Raw genomic sequence first — 23,529 nt, forward strand, 5'->3', positions numbered from 1 at the left:
TCTTTCCCTCTCCCTCCCAAAAGCACGATCTATTTTCCTCTCTCTTTCACTCTTTGTGGCAAAATGCCGTGCTCGAGTTTCGTCCCGTTTATTTTGTCTAAGCACCGTCGCTATTTGCGACACAAATAGCCTTGCCGCTATTCATCCCCTATATCCTTGTAGTGCAATAAATTAGCTTGGAACTCCATGAAACATGCAAAATGGCTAATATCACCATCAAAGCCACTACATTTGGATCCCCACACAGCCTATTCGAGCTATCTAAAATGAAAATGGTTGGATAACTTCCACTCAAAATGTTTCCTTTCTATAGGTAAAAGAATGTCATTACATCTAATTTTCAACTCTTTCGGTGGTTCAATAGTAAACTTATGCACAGTACCCTTTAGACCTCTCAAAGTTAGTTGTTTAAACATCGACTCATATATTCCATCACTACTTAGGTGGCATTTGTATATCAATGAGCTTAGCCATAAACCTTCCTGCTACTGAGAAAAATTCTTCTATGACTTGGAACATGTCCAAAGAACAAACATGTAGTACATTTTTTCAGTCATAATCTCAGAATTTATCACTACTAAAATTTTAGCCATAGTGTCTACAACATCAAGCCTTCATATAGGACTAAAATGCCCTTATGTGTAGCTAATAAACCATGCTTTTTCGGCTATCTTTTAACTTTACATATGCAGACTCTTTGAGCTTTCCACATGAATCTATCCTCGTAAGACATCTAGAACTATTTGTTGTAAAGACAATAAAACCATCATAAAATTCATCTTTTCCCATATTATCAAGCAAGAGCTTTCTCCAAAAAATACTAGTGTAGCCCCTCATTACAGTAGTACCTATTGGAAACCTAGTTCTTTGCATTCCTTTGCATTTGGAGGCAATGCCTAATCTCTTGACATATCTTGATTTCTTTGGTGATTGAGAGCAAAGAGGGCAAGGCATTGAGCATCCCTTTTCCCATCTTTACTTCTAACTCAATCATAGGCCAATCTATCATTGAATATGTTTGTCTCCATATGAATACATGTAACATATTGATGTCCCACAATCAGTGCATAAGAAGATCTATCATGTACAGAAAAATGATGCTCCACTCATATATCACCACGATTATCTTAACATTTGGACATGTTGCTGAAAGATCTCCAAATTAATTTTTCACAACCCACATTCTGCAACCATGACCAACATCAATTGGCCATTGAAAACTTTCATATAACCTCTTGACAGTTACATTAATCTTTGATCCATGGTCAAGCAATGTAATGCATAGAGTTTCAAGCTCCCCAACCTTATCTAGAGTTTTTGTTGTTACCCATGCTTAATGCTTTTGAGTATTATGGCTTTATGAATAAATGTTGAAGTCTCATCATTCGTATGTTGCATCTATGTTATTCCCCTATTCATACTACTACAAATAGCTACTTTTTTAGCCAATACATCAGCATTTTTATCCCCATCCAAATCATTTACAACATCATCTCCTTTCAAAGAAACATGTATTTTACCCATACTCAGCATGTATGCCTTGCAAACTAGACTCTTCTTCAATCTATATTATAGCACCTATAGAATCATTGAGAAATTATAATTTCCTATTTATAATGACAATAATTTCTCAATGAAATTCACGTTTTTCAATGCTAAGCACCTCTCCCAGTAAATTCTACTTTGTTATTGAGAATACACTCTTCAAGTAACTTTTCAATATCCATATTGTAGTCTCAATGTTGGACTGTAGCTTGTAACCTAGCCATAAGATACATCCTCCATTATATGCTTAGAAGTAGGCTAAACGAAAGCCTTAGGTTGTTCAATTTTTCTATGTGCCACTCTTTTTGAAGTCCTTATAGTATCTTCATCTCTCTTTCTCTTATCCTCCACAACTGTATATCTGATTTGCAATTTAACCAAATAATCATACATTGAGATGGAATCAATCAGTGAGTCCCCTCCTGTCATGTCATGAATGCTTGTATATGCATTAGTTAATTCAACCCTTTATACTTTTTCCATCTCAGTTACATGCATTGAGACTAAACCTTTGCCAATTATAGTCTGCATTGAATGTAACCATGCAAAGTTTATTCATACTAAGGCATCATGTATGAATTATGGGATTCAGAGTTGTTTATGATACATGACAGCATATTGTACTTGACATCATAATTTGTGATTGCTCTTACAATCAAGAAAACAAGCTTGAATTGAGTTAGAACTTATGAGGTAATACTCTTGTGATCTTTGCTAAGAACATGCAGTTGAAAGCTCTATTAACATCTTCAAGGACTTGGCTTGAAGCCTTCAACCCTTCTTTTATCTCTACCATCTCCGGAGTCTAAGCTCTTGAACCCTCATACATTCTTCTCTCTCAAGCCCTTGTGATTGACTGTGAAGCACCTCTTGAACCTTTAAACATTTACTATAATCTACTTATCTCTTGAAAATGTATCTGAATCTATATTGTCTGGCTCGATGATTGATCAAAACTGGCTATTTACTTTCTTGTTGGAGAGAACTAATCTTGCTCCCACAATAGGTACTAGCTAAGTGGCCAAACTTCCCATATATGTCACATTTAAGATTTGGACAATTCTTAGGGAAATTTTGACCATCACACCACTTACAACTGTTTTTTGAGGGGGTATCCTTTTCAAGGCATTGACTCTCTATCAGATTCTACTGCTTTTAAAAAAATTTGGCATCAACTATTTGTCTATATTATTTGATAATCATGTCAGTATAGTGCTTCATCATATCCTTAGCTTCACCTAGGACATTCGAGGAACTTGACTCATAACCATGATTGTGTACTTGTAGTTCCATTGGTCTAAGCAATTGATTAGGAATTGGCTTTTGATTTCTTGTAACATTGGTAGGATTTATTGTTTGGCTTGGAACATTTGGTGGAGGCATTTGACTAGCCATATACATGGTCACATTGGGAGGAGCTGGCAACATAGGCGCATTTTGGATCATGCTTCCTCTACTATTAGGAGGAATCATGGGTATCCCTTGACTGCTATTTGTCAACGTGAAAGTATTTCCAACACCTAGACTTGAATTCTATTACGACATGGTATATGTCACAAATATTAAATCTCTCTTGTATGTGATTTTGAATAGTTAATGTTCTATCCAAATCCCTAATAACCTTGATGGTGGTATGTTGTATCTTCAGCTCTCTGAAGTGCGAGAGTATATGATTAAAGTGGTGTTTCCAACATAGATGAGGAAAATATGCAGATAGAGGGGTCGATATTGCAAGGGGTGGAGTCCGCCCAAAGCTTGGAGCATGTAGAGGCGGCAGAATCGAGTAACAATGATGGAAAGACAGGAGGCCAAGAATTCTTTGAGAACGAGTTGGATTCATCATTTTATGGTGACCTTTCTATCAACCTTCTAGTGTATGCGGAGTTGTGTCAAGAGATTGACATGGGACTATAGGCTACATCATACTTGGAGCACCCACCTACTCAATTCACTAATGATCGCTTATAAGGGTACTCTAGAATATGCATTTTAAGAAATATCATTTTTTTAAGAGTTATATTACCGTGCTTTTCTTGAATCTTTATATTGATTATACTAACATCAATTTTTGTCTCTGTAGGTGATCTTTGTGGATATTTGGACACTATGATGAGTCGAGGGATAAGCGACGAGAAGCTACAGGAGTTCTTCACACGTATTTCTCCAAATCAGATGGCTCGATTCAGAGATATAGTTTTAGAGATATAGTGGACCAAGAGCTATCTCGAATACCATCCAGCTGTTCAGTTAGCTCTACTTCGGTATGCTCTGATGCTTTGATTTCCAACAAACAAGGTTGATGCTCCAGACTTGAGACAATGGGAGAGAGTGGTTTTAGTGGATGCAAAGGAGATGTGATTGCGGTGAGCCCACCGTCGACTCAAGATACAGGTGCTACTCCTCGCTCCCATGTAGGTTCGAGAGAGAGTGGCTCAAGTGGTTGTTGTGGAGATAACAATACAGTGTCTCCGTCTCCTCGTTCTACTAGATTTACGTCACCAATGGGATTTGTCACACCTGTGGGGACATCTACTCTAGTCACTCCTGCTTTTTCTTAGCCATTCGTAGGTGGCACCCCTATGGATACTACTCCGAGAGATAACACCCCCATGGGTACAACAAATGTACAAGGGTCTCGTAGATATGCCCAGGAGCGTGGTCATAGGTGGGAGAGGTCACATCTTAGACATATCTTAGAGGGATATGGATACCTTGTAAACGATAGGACAGGAGGCGTCATCATGAATGATGAGGGGAGGAGGGTGATGACTCGTATAAGAGAGTTGCGCAAACAAGGTTTTCGGTACATCTTGGATCATTGGAAGAATATACCAAAGGGGAGTAAGGACTACATAGTAACATCCTTGCATGAGGAGTTTCTGGTACCCAACGTAGTAGATAGATTCTCCATAGGCTGCATGATGGAGTATATACTTGCATACATCTCAAACAAACGATTGGACGCATGCAAAACACTTAAGAGTGGGGCCTTAAAAGCCCGAGTGGCTAGACGCAGATGATGGCACTGACTTGAGAAGGAGGCTACAAGTTCTAGAGGACATTGGAGACAACAACGTGAGGCAGCGAGGGCACGATTGGAGGCAGGAGTGATCCTTCATCTTGGGAGTGGTAGCTACAAGACTTATCTAGAGGACTTTGCAAGTTTTTATTTTGTTCTTTTTGCTTAATTTTTTGCAATATCACTTGTACTGACAATCGTGTTTCTAACAGTTGTATTTTATTTTCTTTGCAACACTCCATTACAAACCGCAATCCCATCAACCTAGAGACTCGATACGGTCTCACTGCATTGATTGATAGATTGTATGCACGTGGCAGCCCAGTAAGTCACTTATCTTTCTTGTCGGTAGTTACTTATTTTAATTAAAATGTATTATTATATGGTGGATTGATATATAGTTGTTTCTCTTTTGTAGAGTCCATTCCATGCTCCTTTGTGGCGAGACGAGAGCTTTCGGATGGCGAGAATCTATAGCTCACACTTGGATCGCTCGAGTGCACATTCTCTTCTTTTTTGGTCCTGTGATTTATGTAGGCATTTTCTATGCACTCTATTATTATCATCCTTTGTATCTTGCAATGATCCCATGAGCGCTTTCATTAAGTGATCTTGTATTTATTTTATATATCAGTCTTGTGCATTCAAGTACACTTTGCCTTCATTTTGGCCCTGTCATAATTTTATTTTTCTTTATAACCATCGCTATTAGTGTCACAAATTTACTCCATGTGTTGCTATTAGCATCGCAGTTTGCATCACCAACCATCACTATTCACATCGCAAATAGTGATGCTGATAGCGACGGTTCTATGGCATCGCTTATACCAACATGTTTAGTGACAAAGGGGGCAATTTTTTTGGTGAACATTTTTGTCGCTTTGAACGTCAGTATGAGGCATGTATCTTGTAGTCCATCTTACGCAAGGTGTCATGTAATTGATAATTGCCACTAGAGTCCTCTCTAGTACAAAAAAAGGCCCTTTCCATTTAACTTGAAACTTGCTATCGTTCCTATTATTGGACCAGTTATCATACCTAAGCACAATAGTCCCTTTCATAATATCCTTGTTTAAGACATTGTTATTAAACTTCTCTCTTTTTTTTTTCTACTTGGGTAGCATAATGTTGGATTGCATTTTTTGTATCTCATTGCAATCTTTTAAGGTATAGAATGCATTGTTTGATCTTTGTCTTAGGTCAAAGATTTTTCATTTCGTTGAAAGCTAGCTAGCTCTATATCAATAGGCAAGAGTGCCTCTTGGCTTTAGACCAGATAAAATGGAGTGAATCCCAAGAATGTCTTGAATGAGATGTGATAGACCAATAAGGCCACATTCAAATGCTTATCCCAAGTCCTAGGCTTATCGTAAACCGATTTAGTGATTATTTTACAAAAAATTTCATTAACTTTCTCTAGCATCCCATTGCATTGAAGATAATAAGGAGTAGAATGCCTATTTTTGATATCGAGTCTCCCCATGAGGTCCTTTACAAGGTCTCTACAAAATCTTGGCCTTCTATTTAGAATAATCTCTAATGGAGCTCCAAATCTATAACAAATGGATTCAAAAACAAGTTTTTCCACTTCCTTGGCAATGATCCTATTTGTGACAAGAGATTTTTCCCATTGGGTCATATAGCCCACTCCCACTATGTTGTACTCCTTCAAGAATTAATACATGGAAAAGAACAAATTGCATCAATATCCTACCTTTCAAAGCACCCATACGATTTGATAGGTGTTTGAGGTTCAGAAGTGAGTTTCATGGTAGGGAGTAGGGAGTGGTTGAGTGATAACGTGCATTAAATTCTAATGTATCATGATGGATTTCATATAAAGTTAGTGGTTGTTTAAAACTTAAGGGGACTAGTAGCATGAGGAGCTAGCCCTAAGCAAAGAAGCACTATTGTAGTGAAAGAAAATCATGAAAAAAATTATCTTCGCACTTTCATGTTGTTGATTTTCAAAGAATAGATTTTTTTGAGCACAATGATCATATACGCACTTGAATTGATACACCACATGGTATCATATCGTGGATGCATAGCACCTATTTATATGAGTGATTACTGTTAGATATGATCAATGCCCCACCCTCATTAGGTGCTACCAATGATCCATGGTGCTCAAAGTTGTAAGGCCCCCATTATGAGGAGAAGCCAAATGTGAGCCCGGACATTGGTTGAGTCCTGACTTGTATATCAGATGAGGTCTATGTGACCGGATGGCAAAAAGGTGACTGTTGTGGGTCTAATCTTTGGGTTAGACGGAGTGGTTAAGCTGGTAGCAACTCGAGGCACATTGCATTGAGTTGCGTGGTAAGGGAGTTAAAAGGGGCCCCTATTGTGGGGTCCGGGGGCCGCGGAAGCGGCCCCTGGCTGGGGGGTCCCTGGAATATTCCCTGGCCGACTAGTGGAGGCTCATATGGTAGGTCGGTCAGCAGGCCGACCTAACGACCTTCGCGGGCTATAAAAGCTAAACCCCTTCGCAGCCATCTTACACTCATCTTTCACCCAGTCAGAGTTGTTGTTCCAGCTAGCCTTAAGCTCTTCACCTATCTTCTGTCTAGATCGCCATCTAAGCTTCATTCATTGGAAGCGCACGGGTGGACAGAGCCATCTTTGTATCAGTTGTTTGGAGTTAAAGAATTTTACTGATTCTCCTCTTATCTGTTGTGTACTCTCTATCTCTTTCTCAGATTCTGTTCGCTGCGCCGTGTAATATTTTACATGGTATCAGAGCCCAGGGGGCTCTAGAGATCGGAGAGCGTGCAAGAGGCAAAGGCTTCAACAGCAAAGAGAAACGATGTCGACTCCGGGAAGCACTTCTGGCGCATCAGGAAGCGGTGCAGGAGGTGGTGCTGCTGTACCGGCTATTCAAACACTGAGGATTCGTCCACCAACCTTCAGCGAAGGCAAGTTAGATGGTACAAACTACACCTTGTGGAAGTTCAAAATTACAACTATCCTTGATTCTTATGAGCTTCTGGAGACTGTGCTGGGGACTGACGCAGAACCACAGCCTACCCCCGACCCATCAAATCCTAGTGTGATGATTCCTCCGAATGCAGATCTTCTACGAGCTTGGAAACGAAGGAATGCAGATGCATTGTGTGCCTTAGTTACAAGCTGTTCTGACAGTGTTTTGACTCTGATTCAGCATACAACCAAAGCGTCAGAGGCTTGGAATGTACTAAGGAGTCAGTATGAAACACGAAACCAAACAAGGATTCAAAACTTGGAGAATCAACTAGCAGCGGAGAAGTTTGCTGAAGGAGAGACGGTTGAAGCATTCATCACTCGGATTAAGAATCTGCGCGACCAGATGGCTGGCGCTGGGATACAAAAGACTAGCGAAGAGCTAGCTCGGAGGTGTCTTCGGATTTGTCCACAAAAGTTTGATGGACTAGTAACTGCCCTTAATACTCAGGTGAGACCTCAAGCTTTGACTTTTGAGGAGTTTTGTGCATTATTAATGGAGGAGGAGTTGAGGCTGAAAGCCCGAGAAGGAAGCAACAATGGAGATGCTGCATTCTCTGCCAATGCAAAAGGCAAAGGTGTTTCCTCCACCAAAAATGATGGTGACAAAAAGAAAAAGGGCGGCAAGAAGAAGTTTCAAGGAGAGTGCTTCTACTGTAAGAAGAAAGGACATGCAATTGCAGATTGTCGTGTCAAGAAGGCAGATGAAAAGAATGGTACCCTTAAAACTAAAGGGAAAGAGACAGCCAATACGGCTGAAGCAGAGTTGGAATTATTCATGGCGACCATTGAGGAAGTGTGCTCCTCGGCGCAAGAAGAATCTACCACTGACTCTTGGGTGTTGGATAGTGGGGCCTCCCGTCACATGACCAACAAGAAAGGTCTATACAGTTCTATGCAGCCTCTACAAGAATCCATCACTGTGACGGTTGGAAATGATGCTAAATGCCCTGCTGCGGGCACAGGTACTATTTCTTTTGTTGCTGCAAATGGTGAAGTCAAAAAGCTTTCAAATGTGTTGTATGTTCCCGAAATCAGGAGAAATCTCTTATCAGTTGCTGCCATAACTGATCTTGGTCATGAAGTGAGGTTCAAGAAGACAGGTGCAGAAATTATTGATAGTGCTGGCACAATTGTTGGCAAAGGAGAAAGAAGGAACAACCTGTATGAGCTAAGTGCTCTTACAGCCACCGCTGGAGTGGGCACAAGTAAGCTTTGGCATGAAAGGTTTGGACACATCGGATTTGCAGTATTGAAGGAGATGCAAAAGCAAGGTATGGTTGCTCACCTACCTACAATAACTGAATTGAAGGAACCATGTGAAGCTTGTATGATGGGCAAGCAACAGAGAAAGGCATTTCCACAAGAAAGCAAGAATAGAGCACATGCTCCTCTAGAGTTGGTGCATGCTGACTTGTGTGGTAAGATGCCTACACAGGCCTTGGGGGGATCTTCTTATTTTATGTTGATTGTCGATGACTACAGTAGGAAGATGTGGGTGTACTTCCTTCGTGATAAGGCTCAAGCTTTTGGTAAGTTTAAAGAATGGCTAATACTTGTTGAGAATGAAACAGGGAAAAGTGTGAAGAAATTTAGAACAGATGGTGGTGGTGAGTTCAACTCAAAGGAGTTTGAAGGCTTTTGCAAGAGCAAAGGGATCAAGCGTCAATTGACGACGCCTCACACACCTCAGCAGAATGGTGTTGTGGAACGCAGGAATCGTACCATTGTGGAGATGGCAAGATGCATGCTAAAGGGCAAGGGATTGCCTAACCATTTTTGGGCTGAAGCTGTTAATACTGCAGTCTACATTCTAAATCGGAGCTACACAAAGGCTCTCAAGGGAAAAACACCTCATGAGGCTTACACTGGTAAGAAACCATCTGTTTCACATTTCAGAATTTTTGGATGTGAATGTTATGCACATGTTCCAGATGAGAAGAGAAACAAGTTACAACCAAAAAGCAGAAAATGTATCTTCTTGGGTTATAGTGATGAGCAGAAGGCTTACAAGTTATATGACCAAGAGGCAAAGAAGATCATCGCGAGCCGTGATGTGGTGTTCAAGGAGGAGCCGCATACAGTGGAGGAGGAGAAGGCAAGGTCTTCCACTTTATCATCAAGCGAAGAAGTAGTCCACTATGAACCTGTCCCGAGAGCTATCCCTATCCTTAAGGATGAGGAAGCATCATCTTCAGATGATGAGGAAAAAGTTCACCAACCTGACATCACCCCACCGGAAAAGCCATTGCCGCGCTGGGTGAAGCAGCTCTATGACCACAATAATCCTATGCCTGCATCTGTTGAGGAGAAGGCAGACGGACCAAGGAGGTCTCAGAGAATAGAGGAGCAAAGGAGGGCTTCTGCTCACATAGTCAACATGGCCTTGATGGTTGAGATTATGAGAGAAGTAAAGGAGCCAACTGACTTAGAAGAAGCACTTGCAGATCCATCATGGAAGGCTGCTATGCAGGCGGAGTATGACAGCATAATGAAGAATGACACTTGGGAGCTAGTGGATCGGCCAGCAAAGCGGAAGATTATTGGCACCAAGTGGATCTGGAAGGTAAAGTACAAGGCTGATGGTACCTTAGAAAAGTACAAAGCTAGACTGGTTGCCCAAGGATTTTCACAAGTTGAAGGGTTTGATTTTCAAGAGTCATTTGCCCCAACTGCCAGAATGACCACTATTCGCACGGTACTTGCAGTGGCTGCCCACAAGAAGTGGCCAGTGTACCAAATGGATGTTAAGTCAGCGTTCTTAAATGGTGACCTCAAGGAGGAGGTGTACGTGGCTCAGCCACCAGGGTTTGAGGCCCCCCATTCTGAGAACAAAGTGTGTAAACTGAAGAAGGCATTGTATGGGCTGAAACAAGCCCCCAGAGCATGGTACCAACGGATAGATAGGTTCTTTTTAAACCTAAACTTCAAAAGATGTGCCTCAGATGCTAACTTGTATGTTTACAGGGATGGTAAAAAGTCTGCAGTGATTGTCCTATATGTGGACGACCTTCTTATTACAGGTGACTATGAAGATATGATCAACCAAACTCGAAAGGCTTTGAGTTTTGAGTTTGAAATGACAGACTTGGGCTTGCTGCACTATTGTTTGGGGATTGAAGTCTGGCAAGAGCCAGGAAAGATCTTCATCTCTCAGAAGAAGTATGCATGGGAGATCTTGAAGGCATTTGGCATGACCGAGTGCAAGGAGATACCTACACCTATGGAGGTGAATGTAAAGTTATCCGTTGAGGATACATCAGCACTAGCAGACATTGGGAGGTATAGGAGGTTGGTCGGCAGTCTAATCTACTTGTGTAACACCAGACCAGATATCAGTTTTGCTGTTGGTGTTTTGAGCAGGTTCTCAAACAAACCTCATGAGAGTCATTGGAAGGCTGGGATGCGGGTGCTCAGATACTTGAAGAAAACTCTTGACTATGGTATCACATACAGTTTCGGAACTTCTCTTGTGGGGAACTGTGACTCAGATTGGGCAGGAGACATTGATTCCAGGAAGTCAGTTTCTGGTTATTGTTTCTCTTTGGGTTCAGGAATTTTCTCTTGGATTAGTAAGAAGCAACCAACAGTGGCATTGTCTTCTACCGAAGCAGAGTACAAGGCAGCTTGTTTTGCTGCATGTGAGGCCGTATGGTTGAGAAGGATTCTATGGCATATGGGAGTGCAGGATGAAGAACCAACTGTGCTGAGATGTGACAATCAGAGTTGCATCGCCATTGCCAAAAATCCAGTGTTTCATGCACGCACCAAACATATAGAGATCCAGTATCACTATGTGCGTGATTTGATGGAGGATGGGATAGTGGAATTGGTCTACTGTCCAACAGAGGAGAATGGAGCAGATATCTTCACCAAAGCACTTACGAAGGATCTGCTTCAAGTTCATCTTCAGAGACTCGGCATTGGGCCGAGGAGATAGTTCACCTATGGGTGGACATTGAGGGGGGGTGTTAGATATGATCAATGCCCCACCCTCATTAGGTGCTACCAATGATCCATGGTGCTCAAAGTTGTAAGGCCCCCATTATGAGGAGAAGCCAAATGTGAGCCCGGACATTGGTTGAGTCCTGACTTGTATATCAGATGAGGTCTATGTGACCGGATGGCAAAAAGGTGACTGTTGTGGGTCTAATCTTTGGGTTAGACGGAGTGGTTAAGCTGGTAGCAACTCGAGGCACATTGCATTGAGTTGCGTGGTAAGGGAGTTAAAAGGGGCCCCTATTGTGGGGTCCGGGGGCCGCGGAAGCGGCCCCTGGCTGGGGGGTCCCTGGAATATTCCCTGGCCGACTAGTGGAGGCTCATATGGTAGGTCGGTCAGCAGGCCGACCTAACGACCTTCGCGGGCTATAAAAGCTAAACCCCTTCGCAGCCATCTTACACTCATCTTTCACCCAGTCAGAGTTGTTGTTCCAGCTAGCCTTAAGCTCTTCACCTATCTTCTGTCTAGATCGCCATCTAAGCTTCATTCATTGGAAGCGCACGGGTGGACAGAGCCATCTTTGTATCAGTTGTTTGGAGTTAAAGAATTTTACTGATTCTCCTCTTATCTGTTGTGTACTCTCTATCTCTTTCTCAGATTCTGTTCGCTTGATGCTAAGAGTGTAAGATATCCCAATCCGTAAGGCTAGATATTCCTTTCCTTGGGAGTTACTTGATGAGGTTTATGTAACATCTCCTAGATCATTTAATTGAAAGAGTGGACTTTGTTTCGAATGCGTTTTATATTCACAACCCATCTCGGGACCAATCTCTGAGGTGTAGGAGAGCACGGTGATCTACTAAGAGGTGCTTCCTATGTGTGCTACGTGGTGTGTATAACACCAAGATATTTAGGGAATCCCTATGAGGAGCGGGAAGATAATTATTTGTTGGACTACAAAATCGGACAAACACAAAGCTTTTAGATGCTCCTAGCCGTAAGGCCATGTGGGGTGGTTTTAGATGAGTAGTAGAGGCCTAGCTAGTGTCTTAGAGCCAATGTCTAGCCCATTTTAGATTTAGAGAGGTGGTGCATTTTTCGCGAGCCACTAATAAGTGGGGGTTTTTGAATCTCAATCAATAGGGACTAGTTTGTTAATGTATTCCAAAATCTAGTGAGATAGATTCAAAAGATCATCAAGCTGAACTTCAGAAATAAGAAAGAGCTCAAAGGGCTAGACAGCAGGCCAAAATCATTTGAAGATATTCTCTGCAAAGATATGGTTCAATATCTCTACAAGGGGGCGGGATCTTAGTAACCCTATCTTGACGCATAATTTGTTAAGAGAACATAGTTCTAGTACTTCCTCCATTCTAGTCAATTCGTCTACTTCAAGTGGAGTAATAGTTTCTATAGTTTAAACTCCTTTGGCGAATCCAAATGTAACCATTTCGGTCCACCAAAGGAGATAGTGTCTCTACTGCACCTTCTTCTCTCTCCTCTCTACTCTAATTTCTCTCTAGTTTCTTCTCTCTATTATATTTTCTCTCCTCTCCCTACATTTATAATCCTCTCTCTCTCTCTCTCTCTCTCTCTCTCTCTCTCTCTCTCCTTCCACTCCCTTTCTGTCTCTTTTCTCCCTCTCCCTTTCTTCCTCTACCCTTCTCCCTCCTCTCTCTAATCCCTCACCTCTCTTTCTCTCTTTATTAATCCAAACCAACACTTTGAAAAACTAAATCAATTTTTACCAATTTCTAGTTGGATTTAATGTTCATACTCTAAGCTTATTAAAATTAACCATGGGAGTGAAAATAGGAAAAATGCAAAATATAGTAGGGTTTAAATATGTATCTCAAGTTCCGATAACATAAAAATGAGGAGAACAAGGATATTTTAACCAAAAGTAAATTTAACTAGTGTTAGAATATGCATAAAACGTGTTTTTAATGGGAAAAAATTTAAGTTGCATCAATATGCATATCCAAATGTGCATTGGCATTTTCATGAAGAAATATTGAGACATACATCAAGTGCATATGAGCACACCCATAGATGCTTGTATTGCATTCTTATTTTTCTTAAAACTGCAACATAAATCAACATTACTATTTTCCTTATGCCTTGTATTGATTATGTAGGTCTCTAATGAAATTTAATAGCTTTGAAATTTTATTTACCATCTAATAAACATCTCCACAATTATCAAAATTGACACAATATGTAAAGAGGTATACATGCCATAAGGTGTACTAGTAATCTTATGAAATTTAGTAGCTTTCAAATGTTATTTACCATCTAATAAACATCTCCACGCTTATCAAAATTGGCACAATATGTAAAGAGGTATACATGCCATAAGGTGTACTAGTAATCTAAAGAGAATATGTGAGTTTAAATACTAGCAACTAAGGGGTCTAAGTTGCCCATTTGCACTCATTATTTTTCTTTGAGTTATTCTAAAATGTTGGGACTAGATTATGCGTTGATTTTTGTAAATATCATTTCGATCTAATCTCATCTTTCAACGTTAAAATCATTTTTTTCCACAGTAATTTTGTATACAATATTTAGACATGCATGCTCTAAAGTTGCTTTACATTGACTAGCCTCATTATTTTCTAGACATCAAACTATTATAGAGACCTTTTGTCTTACTTCTCATAATGTGCATAAACAAGGCATTAGTGTTCACAACACCTTGACCTACCATGTGTCCTTGTAAAATGTCTATGTTAGATTAGCTCTATAACTACATGATGTATTGCATACATAGTGTTTTTTGTAAATAAAGGCTAATTTTTTCTTTGGAATACATATACATCTCAAGAATCCCTACACATAGATGAATAGTGATATTTGACAAATCTCCCTATTACAACCATACTAGAATTGTGAATATCGTTGCTGCATTTCATAATACTCCTGAACTTCTTGTTGAAGACCACATTTTTATGTTGATTTGACTTGTTATGCTATACTTTTTGTAAGTAAGTGATTGCGCATGTGCATATATACAAATTTGTTGAAAAAACTATGAAGGTATAGGTTGTCTCAAGGAGTGCATTGAGTACCACAATCATCCATAGCTTCATAATAATATGAAAAGTTAGGACTATAAATACTACAAGACTTGCAAAATCCATGATTTAACTACTAGATATCTCAAATATCTAATAGTGTGTGAAGTTGTCTCACTTGCTCTTGCATAAATCATATCCTAAATAAAAATGTCTCTCACAGAAACCTAAGTTTGAATTCAATGTGCATAGGACTCAAAAGCACATACACAAATAGACAATAACATTTGAATCTAGTGTTGGTATTATGAATCTGTATAATCAGGGAAGAAAAAAAATTTGAGATCCAACCACAACCCTATCATGCATATTTCATCATATTCAAGTTCATCCATAGAGAGAGAGTGCATGACTTGTGCAACTTGGATGCATGGTTGTCTTGGAGTTGTTATGATATGCAAGAACTCCTTTCATTAAACATAAGCATATCCATCTATTCTACATTCATCATTTCGTAAACATATGATTTATATATCAAAGAATTTGAGGATCAGATTATATTGATAGAGTAAGTAGGACTATATGACATGTCTTTAGCTCTAAATACCCATTAGGGTTTTTACAGTGATCTTAAATCATCAAATAGTTTTATTAGAGGAATTATTTTTTACATAATGTTAATATTGTGGGAGGGAAAATTTAGGCACCAAATCAAACAAGTCTGTAGCACAGATATGATATATTAAGTTATAGTTCCATGCCCATGCCTCTCTTAATAAAGGCCTTATTCTTCTAGCAACGCACAAACCTTTATCTATGAAGCGTGCAATGATATTGTGAAAAGAAACCCCCTACCAAGGAGCTCTATGGAACCCTGCTTTTCAAAAATAACTCCCATTGTACAAACGTGACAAGCTGCCGACATTCTTGCTAGCTTGCAATCTAGTGTGTAGTGTATTATTCAGTTGATCATTGCCATGATGACAGATAGAATTATCTAGCCTTTTGTGTGTTTAGACTCTTGATTGCGACTACGTACTCAATTATCACTTATTAAAGCACTCTCCGAAGTAATAAGGGATACTCGAATCACTATGGGGAACTTAGTATTTCGACCATGGAAATTTCATCCGAGTCAAGTCATGTCAGATGAATGCATATTAACCGGACGACGGACGTTTTATTACAACGCACCGCTGGTCTGGTACACAGTCGCTTATAATAACTAGCTGGCGCTAGTGCGGGAGGCCGTATATTAATGGAGATAGGTAGGTATTCAGGGGCAGAAGGTGATGGCGAAGGTGCCCCCTGTGGGCGTGCCGTGGGTGGCGTGGTCGTCCTTAGACCAGCTGTAGGCGTCAGGGCAGGAGGCGCGCACGTTCTGGGCGTAACCGGTGTTGGGGTCGTCGCGGTTGGGGTTGACGCAAGCATTGCCGTTGATGTTTCCCGAGGGACAGATGGAGCGCGCCGCGCTGCAGGAAACGCCGGCGCCGTCGCCTGTGATGCTCATGCCCACACCCAGCTGAAAGCCGTCCACGGCGCTCACGTCGTAGAAGTCCGTGCCCGCCGGGTTGTTGATGGTGAACTCGGCCAGGAGGCTCGGCGTGCCTGTCCCCAAGTTGCCCGACCAGCCATTAGGGGGCGTCAGAGACCTTGTCTCGCCGGACGCCAGGGAGAAGCCTGTGGTCCCTATGGACGGACCGCCGGCGTTTTCCCGCACTTGCACGCCCAGGGTGCTCCCGCAATGGTTTACCACATTGAAGGAAGTGGCCGATACAATATTTATTAACTCACTTGTCATACTCATCAGTATCATTGTCACGACGGCCAGTGATGCTACCAGCGATGACCTGCAGCAGCTTGCACCAGCCATATCGTCGCTTGCGGACAATTTGTAGTGTCGTTTATCGAAGAAAGTATTGGACGCGCAGCCTGATGTTTCTGATGCGGCCTCTATTAAGAGTACTGCTCTGAGTGACGTTTCTTGTACGGGCTCTATCAAGAGGAGTAGGTCTGCTCTGAGTGAAATGTAAGGTCTGTTGCGTTGTGTTATGATCTGCGCCTATGCTCCTCGTCTTGATTCATATTTCGTTTACCGATCCGAGTCTTATATATAATTAGCAGCGCAAAGTACTGATAGAACTAGATGACTAGTTGTCCTGGGACGTCCTCAAATGTCAGCGGACGACGTCATCGACCCGTGGATGAATTAGCTGTCTAGAGTGTGCGGCCGACGCGGTCGCACGCTGCTACGTCTGTTGTCCATCCAAGGAAACGGCAAGCATGGAAAAACTTGCTTTTGAACGGCGCTGCTACGTCTCTTGTTCAAACGTGAAACGCTCTCGACCGGGGCATGCGGAATTAGAGTTTGGGAAGGCCGGATGAGTCCTCCTTCGAAGCAGTCACCAACGCGTGAGTCCTTTGTCAAAGTCTACAGCGCTTATTACCACAAGGGAGCAAGTCGTCACGGCTTCAAAAGCCCTTCAGCGGCCAGCAGCTCTCGATCCTTTCAAATTTGAGGGCTGAAGGTCTCGACAACTTCCTTCTATCAATGTCTATGTCTTGTGTTGAAGGGCAACCTTTCGGTTCGTCGTCCTTCTAGGCTAAATTTGACAATATTGCCCTTCTTTAGATGAGTAAAACTTTCAAAGTCCTCTATTGAAGAAGGAATTTCCATTTCACCTCGTGCTTATTACCACATGGGAGGACGACGTTGTCAAACCTTAGAGCCCTCAAATTCGAAAGCAACTATGCCTTTTGTTGAAGGGTAACCTTTTTTATCATCCTTCCGAACCAAGTTTAGGTTGAAATTTACACTACCATGCTTCTTTAGATGAGGAGAACTCTCATCCATCCTTTATTGAAGAAGGATTTTCTTTTCCTCATCATTTAAATGCCCTTCTTCAATGGTCTATTAGGGTTATGTAGCACCAACAATTTAACACACTAACATTAAAATAGAATTCTAGAATTACATTTATGAAAATATATTTAAATAGCCACGCACAAATCTTCATGATATATTGAACCATAGCATAATCATCTATGCCCTATGACCTATCAGCTAGGTATGTGATATAATAGCATTATGGCATCCCATGTTGTGTATTGTCTTCCTAGCGTACTGGTAGCATGTATTTCCTCTTCAACTAGAACTTTAGGGTGTAGAGGATGATATTTCCATTTGTTGTTCAAGGAAAGCTTATGTATAGTAACCTTTACACTGAGGGATGTGGGAGCCACATTGGTGGGACTGCATTTAGTAGTCTTCATGGTTCTACATTGTTCACCATTTTTCCTGATGCAACCTTTGACCTGTTCAGTGATACTCTGATGGCATCCCAATTCATCAAGAACAAGATTCTAATCTTGGACTTTGATAGAAGAGAGATTGGTGCAATATGAAGGGATAAGTGTAATAAGTTTGAGTTCAAGATCGTGATAGGCTTTATTTACTATTGCATGGACAAGCTAGAATGTTTTTATATTCATGCTACGTCATTGGCAATGAGTTGTTGCTTGAGTTTAGTCTTGTTGTAAGGCTCCTAGGTTAGTTAAGATATAGCAAGTGGTCTTTTCTATAAGTAATTAGTTTGAAGACAATAGAATGTTTCGACTTACTAGAGCTATGCACAAATAGATTTACATCTATTACCTCTTTACTACTCTTGATTGATTGGTATTTTCTCCCTTTTCCATTTTAATGGGTTCTTCAATAGTTGAGATAGAAGTCACATAAGAAGTTACAACATTGTGCAGTATATGTACATTGGCATAAGATGGACTAGCTCACTATTTTGTATAAGATGCAGTAGTAGAAATTGAAAATGACGGCACGTTCAAATTCTTTGTTGGATCAGCGAAATTTGATGGTTATTGAGTCTTCAACATAGAGTGGAGAGCATCCATTCGACAGCTTTCTTGGAGTTTTACAATTAGATTGCTTTCCCTTTTATATTCAAATAATTGGTTTTTTGTTTATCCATACAATTGGAGTGGTAAGGGCCAAGTATGACTGTTTTTGGGTGGTGTTGTGTCTTGGGGATGTTACTATATGTATATCCTCTACATCACGTGTGTTCAAAGCCTATTTATAAATATCCTTATCTCTAACATTTTCCTAAATAAAACATAACCATTTTCTATTCAATCTGTAAATAACTCCTTTATATTATACCTTTCTGTATGTAAAAAATGTGTAAAAATGGTATTCTAAAAATACCTTATTTTGAACCCACGTGATACACACATATATTCGTGAGTAACTTACCCGAGTGCTGTCTTGTTTCACAAAAAAACAACTCATTTCTTTGTTTTTTGTACATGCTTTATTTTCGTGACTTAACCTATGATTGTTTTTATATATTGGGTTACTCTCATGTACTCATGGTGGTTGTAGTAATAGGACTCATAAGTGGTTGTGGTACTAGGAAGCTAGTTTCTAAGGCCTTGGTAACCATACCAATGTATTTTCTACATACTAGTTTTAAGCATGCAAGAGGGATTTTACAGAAACACCATAGCTTCATATTGACCTCCCTCTCCCTCTAATACCATCAGTGAAACATCAAGCACAAAATTCAATAAAAGGGAGTGTTTTAAGAAAATTAATAAGTTGCTAAGTAACTAAGGTTTAAGGAGAGACAAACATCCAAAGCTAACCATTCTTGTATGAGACATGGTAATATGTGGTGCAACTCAGAGAATGACAAATACATACCACTTATGTAGAGTGTCACTTTTCTCAGATTTTGAATCTTTCTTTTTTTTTCTGTATTTTGTTACCAAATAGTCACTATGTCAACTTTCCTCTATATCAATCTAACAATCTATTCTTCTCTTCCTTCTCTCTATGTTGGACATTGTTTAAAAGATTTCCCTCCTACATAGTTTGTCCTCCTTGCCCTACATTTGCATATCCTCTTCTTTCATAAAACTTTCTCTATCAACCTGATTTTAGCTCGTTTTTCTCCTCTTTAATGTAAAATTAAAGCTTCAATATATCTACAATATGCTCTTCTTAATAGAACAGTATGCTACTGGAAAAACTAATAACTCTGGCTTTTAAGAATTGAGGTAAAAGATGGCCAACATCCATAGGAACATAAAATAAGATTGACAAGAAAATAGATAAAAGTACCAATAATATTGTGTTTCATGTCCACTTTGCGATGATTCAAAATATCTCATGTCAGAAGATTGAATAGGATGCTTCAAAGGTTATTTAAGATGCAACTCCTTACATAGATAGTGGCTCTTTGGAGTTCCTTTCTCATCATATCCTTACTTGGACAATGGCCTAATCTCGTGGGAAGGTCCTCTCTTTGTTCTCCTTGCCTTTCTAGTAGTCTCTTAGGATCTAATCTCCCATTCCTTAGAACTTCAAGCATGTATTTCTTCCTATAAAAACTCAAATCATAGTGTAGAATGAGATTGTATAGATTGGGAAAATTTGGATATCATTTTGGTTGTATGGGTTACTTACTATACTTATGTGGTTTTGACTCTCTATAATTCAATAAATATGATCTATGCTTTAATAATGATAGCATGTATCTAAATAGTGTTTAGAATTAGTTCTTAAGTTACTTTGGATGTGTGGAAAAATGTTGGTGATGACTTAATTTTGATTTTAAAAAAATCTAACACAAGAATGTTTCTCATCTTTGAGCCTCAACTTTAGCTAAACATGCCAAATTTTGACTAAAGGTCATTGATGGGCTCTTTTTGCTTGCTATACAAGTGTTAGAAAGCACAAAGATAAGCATTGCTAGGGTCATTCAAGAAACTTTGCAACATTTGATATTGATCTTCAAATTGCACTCGTCTTGGCATTAATTTCAATGTGGCATGAACTTTAGGAAAGGTTTATGTTGGGCATCCAACCCCTTCTAATAAAGTTTGATATAACCAAGATTCCAAAATGCTCAAAGGAATGATATTATAGTAGGTAATGGTTGGTGATTTTAGGAAAGACAAGACATCAAGGGGGTTTTTTGACATGAGAACTCTTCAAGCACTTGTAAGGTATCAATAGATTGTAAGTCTATCAACATATCAAGAAGTAGTACTAACATTAAAACCTATCTTTATAAGATTAAATAAGAATAGCCCTTGTGGGCATATAAGTGAGTTTTGTAGAACACCTAGCAATGAAAATTTTAAAAGCCTTATAAGCCTAATTATTCATAAAGGCGATTGACTACTTCCAGTTTTGAATGTGCCTTATTTTTAGCCTTCCCACTACCTCAAATTAGCATATTTCACAAGGGATGAATGATATACTAATGAAAAACTCCAACATTTTGAGGGAGAAAGTTTAGTTGATATGCATTGCTAATTCTTGATAAAAATTTTGGTGCATATTCACTTGCAATTTGAAAAATATTTTGGGTGCATATAGCAAAACATATTTTGACATCATTTTAAAAATATTTATCATGCCCATTTTAACATGTTTTTTAAAAACATTTATGTTGCACATACCAATACTAGTAAAATTGTGAAAAAAACCCAAAAAACACACACTTGTGTCATCATTTCTCCATGCCATTTGAAGAACGTAAGTGCATTACCTTCTCTCTCTCTTTCTTTCCGTCAACTTTTTTTTAGTTCAGAATAATGTTGTTCAAATTTTTTCATAAACATAATAAAAGGAAAAAGGGCAAATAGGAGAAAGAGCAATATATATATATATATATATATATATATATATATATATATAGAGAGAGAGAGAGAGAGAGAGAGAGAGAGAGAATAGAAGGTTGGTTGGTTTAAAATTTTATTTTATCATTTGTCTTGTTAATTTCTTTACAAATTCGGGTAGAAATTTGTGGTAGAAAGGAAGGTAGACAGAGAGAGGAGAGACAAAAGAGAAAGAAAGGATATGTAGAGAAGAGAGGAAGAGGGTGTGGGGGGTGTGTGTGGGGGGAGAGAGAGAAAGAGAGAGAGAGAGAGAGAGAGAGAGAGAGAGAGAGAGAGAGAGAGAGAGAGAGAGGTGACAGAGAGAGTGTAGAGAGAGAAGGGAGAGGAAGGATAGATCAGAAAGGAAGATGGAAGAGAGAGGAAGTAAGGAAAGAGAGAGGAGAGGGTGGTAGGTGTAGAGAGAGAGAGAGACAGAGAGAGAGAGAGAGAGAGAGAGAGTGTGTGTGTGTGTGTGTGAGGAGAAAAGGAAGATTTTTAAGGAAAAGAGAAAGAGAGGAGAGATGGAAGAGATAGAAGGGTGAAAGAAAGAAGATGGAAGAGAGAAAAAGAGTAGAGAGAAAGGGTGCAAAGAGAAGAGAGGGTAGTGGGCGGAGAGAGAGAGAGAGATAGCAAAAGAAAGAGGAAGAAAGAGAGAGAGGAGAGATGAAAGAAATCAAAGAAGGGCAGAGAGAAGATAGAATTCCCTGGTGGACTAGGAAAGGTTCATAAAATGGTCGGATAAGCAGTTGAGACTATGTTCTCCAACTATAATAGGAAGACCCCTCCAAAGCCATGGTTAATGTATCTTTCACCCAATAAGAGTTGTTCTGGCTAGCCTCAATCTCTTTGCCTATCATCTCTCTAGATTGCAATCTAAGCGTCAGAATAAAAATACATGGGTGGACTAAGCCATTTTTATATTATTTTGTTTGAATATAAAATAGTTTTTTTCTCATATTTATTGTGTATTCTCTACTCCTTGCTTAGATTCTATCTACAACACTCGTGTAATTTCTGCATAGTATTAGAGCCTAGGGCACTCTAAGAAGTAGAAAGGACATGAGAGAACAAGTCTTCAATAGTTAAGAGATGAAATGTCATGTTCTAAATCACATAACGATGCTAGTTGTCAGGATCTAAAACAGGCCTGACATTTTCTCTAAGCAATAGCCCGACCTCATTACCACTCACATAAAACCACCCCACACAGTCTCGCACCTAGGAGCGTCATTTAAGACTTTGCATTTGTACATTTTCAATAGTCCAATGACTAATTCTTTCCCCCACTCCTCAAAAGGAGTCCCTAAACATGCTAGTGTTATAGACCACACAACAAACACACAGAGGGAGCACCCCTCAATTGATCAATGCACCTCCACTTCGGCTCTCCTACACCTTGGGGATTGGCCCTAAGATGCACCATGAACATCAAACACATTCCAAACAAAGCCCACTCTTTTGATAAAGTTATCTAAGAGATAATAAATAAACCTCACCAAATAAACCCCAAGGAACTGAATATCGAGCCCTATGGGTTGGGATACTTAGCACTCTTAGTGTTAAGTCTTCATTCATACAAGCAAGTGCTATACATCAATGATACAATACCATAAGGTGCATCAATGAAAAAGTGAATATGACCATCATGCTCAAACAAATATTCATTGAAAATCAGCAATGTGAAAGTATAAAGACAATTCTTTTCATGAGTTGTCTTTTCTGCACGATAGTGCTTCATTGCTTAGAGCTAGCATCGAGCTTCCTCGTGCTATACCAATGAAAAACTCCAACATTTTGAGGGAGAAATTTTAGTTGATATGCGTTGGTAATTCTTGATAAATTTTTTGGTGCATATTCACTTGCTATTTGAAAAGTATTTTGGGTGCATATACGAACACATATTTTGACATAATTTAAAAAATATTTCTCACTCCCATTTTCACACATATTTTTGAAAAAAATTGATGCACATACCAATGCTAGTAAAATTTGGGAAAAAACTTGAAAGTGTAGTGCTCTGTCATCATTTCTTTATGCCATTTTAAGAAGGAGAGTGCAGTACCTTCTCTCTCTCTCTCTCTCTCTCTCTCTCTCTCTCTCCCTTTATTTCTTTCTTACTTTGATAAAATGGAAATATATGCTTTCTTATTTGCTTTGTTTCTTTCTTAGTTCAAAATAATGTTGTTTAAAATTTGTAGAACACAAGATAAAATGAAAAAAAGTAAAGGAAGGAGAGACACAAAGACAGAGAATAGAAGGTTGCTTTGTTTTTAGTTTGTTTTAAATTTTATTTCTCATTTGCTTGAGATTGAATATGATCTATCCTTATGTGGTTTCAACCC

General features: G+C 39.5%; 1 protein-coding gene across 1 annotated transcript; it reads right to left on the minus strand.

Moving 5' to 3' along the window:
* Positions 1–15,230: 15,230 nt before the first annotated feature.
* LOC148035938 (pathogenesis-related protein 5-like) lies at positions 15,231–16,568 on the minus strand. The gene has a single exon (XM_087679047.1). The coding sequence runs from the start codon at positions 16,374–16,376 to the stop codon at positions 15,780–15,782; it is 597 nt and encodes a 198-aa protein (XP_087535173.1). The 5' UTR covers positions 16,377–16,568; the 3' UTR covers positions 15,231–15,779.
* Positions 16,569–23,529: the final 6,961 nt, after the last annotated feature.

The sequence above is a fragment of the Lygodium microphyllum genome, chromosome 5 (assembly GCF_053477565.2).
Source record: "Lygodium microphyllum isolate KBCC chromosome 5, Lygodium_microphyllum_v1.1.10, whole genome shotgun sequence".
Lineage (NCBI taxonomy): Eukaryota > Viridiplantae > Streptophyta > Polypodiopsida > Schizaeales > Lygodiaceae > Lygodium > Lygodium microphyllum.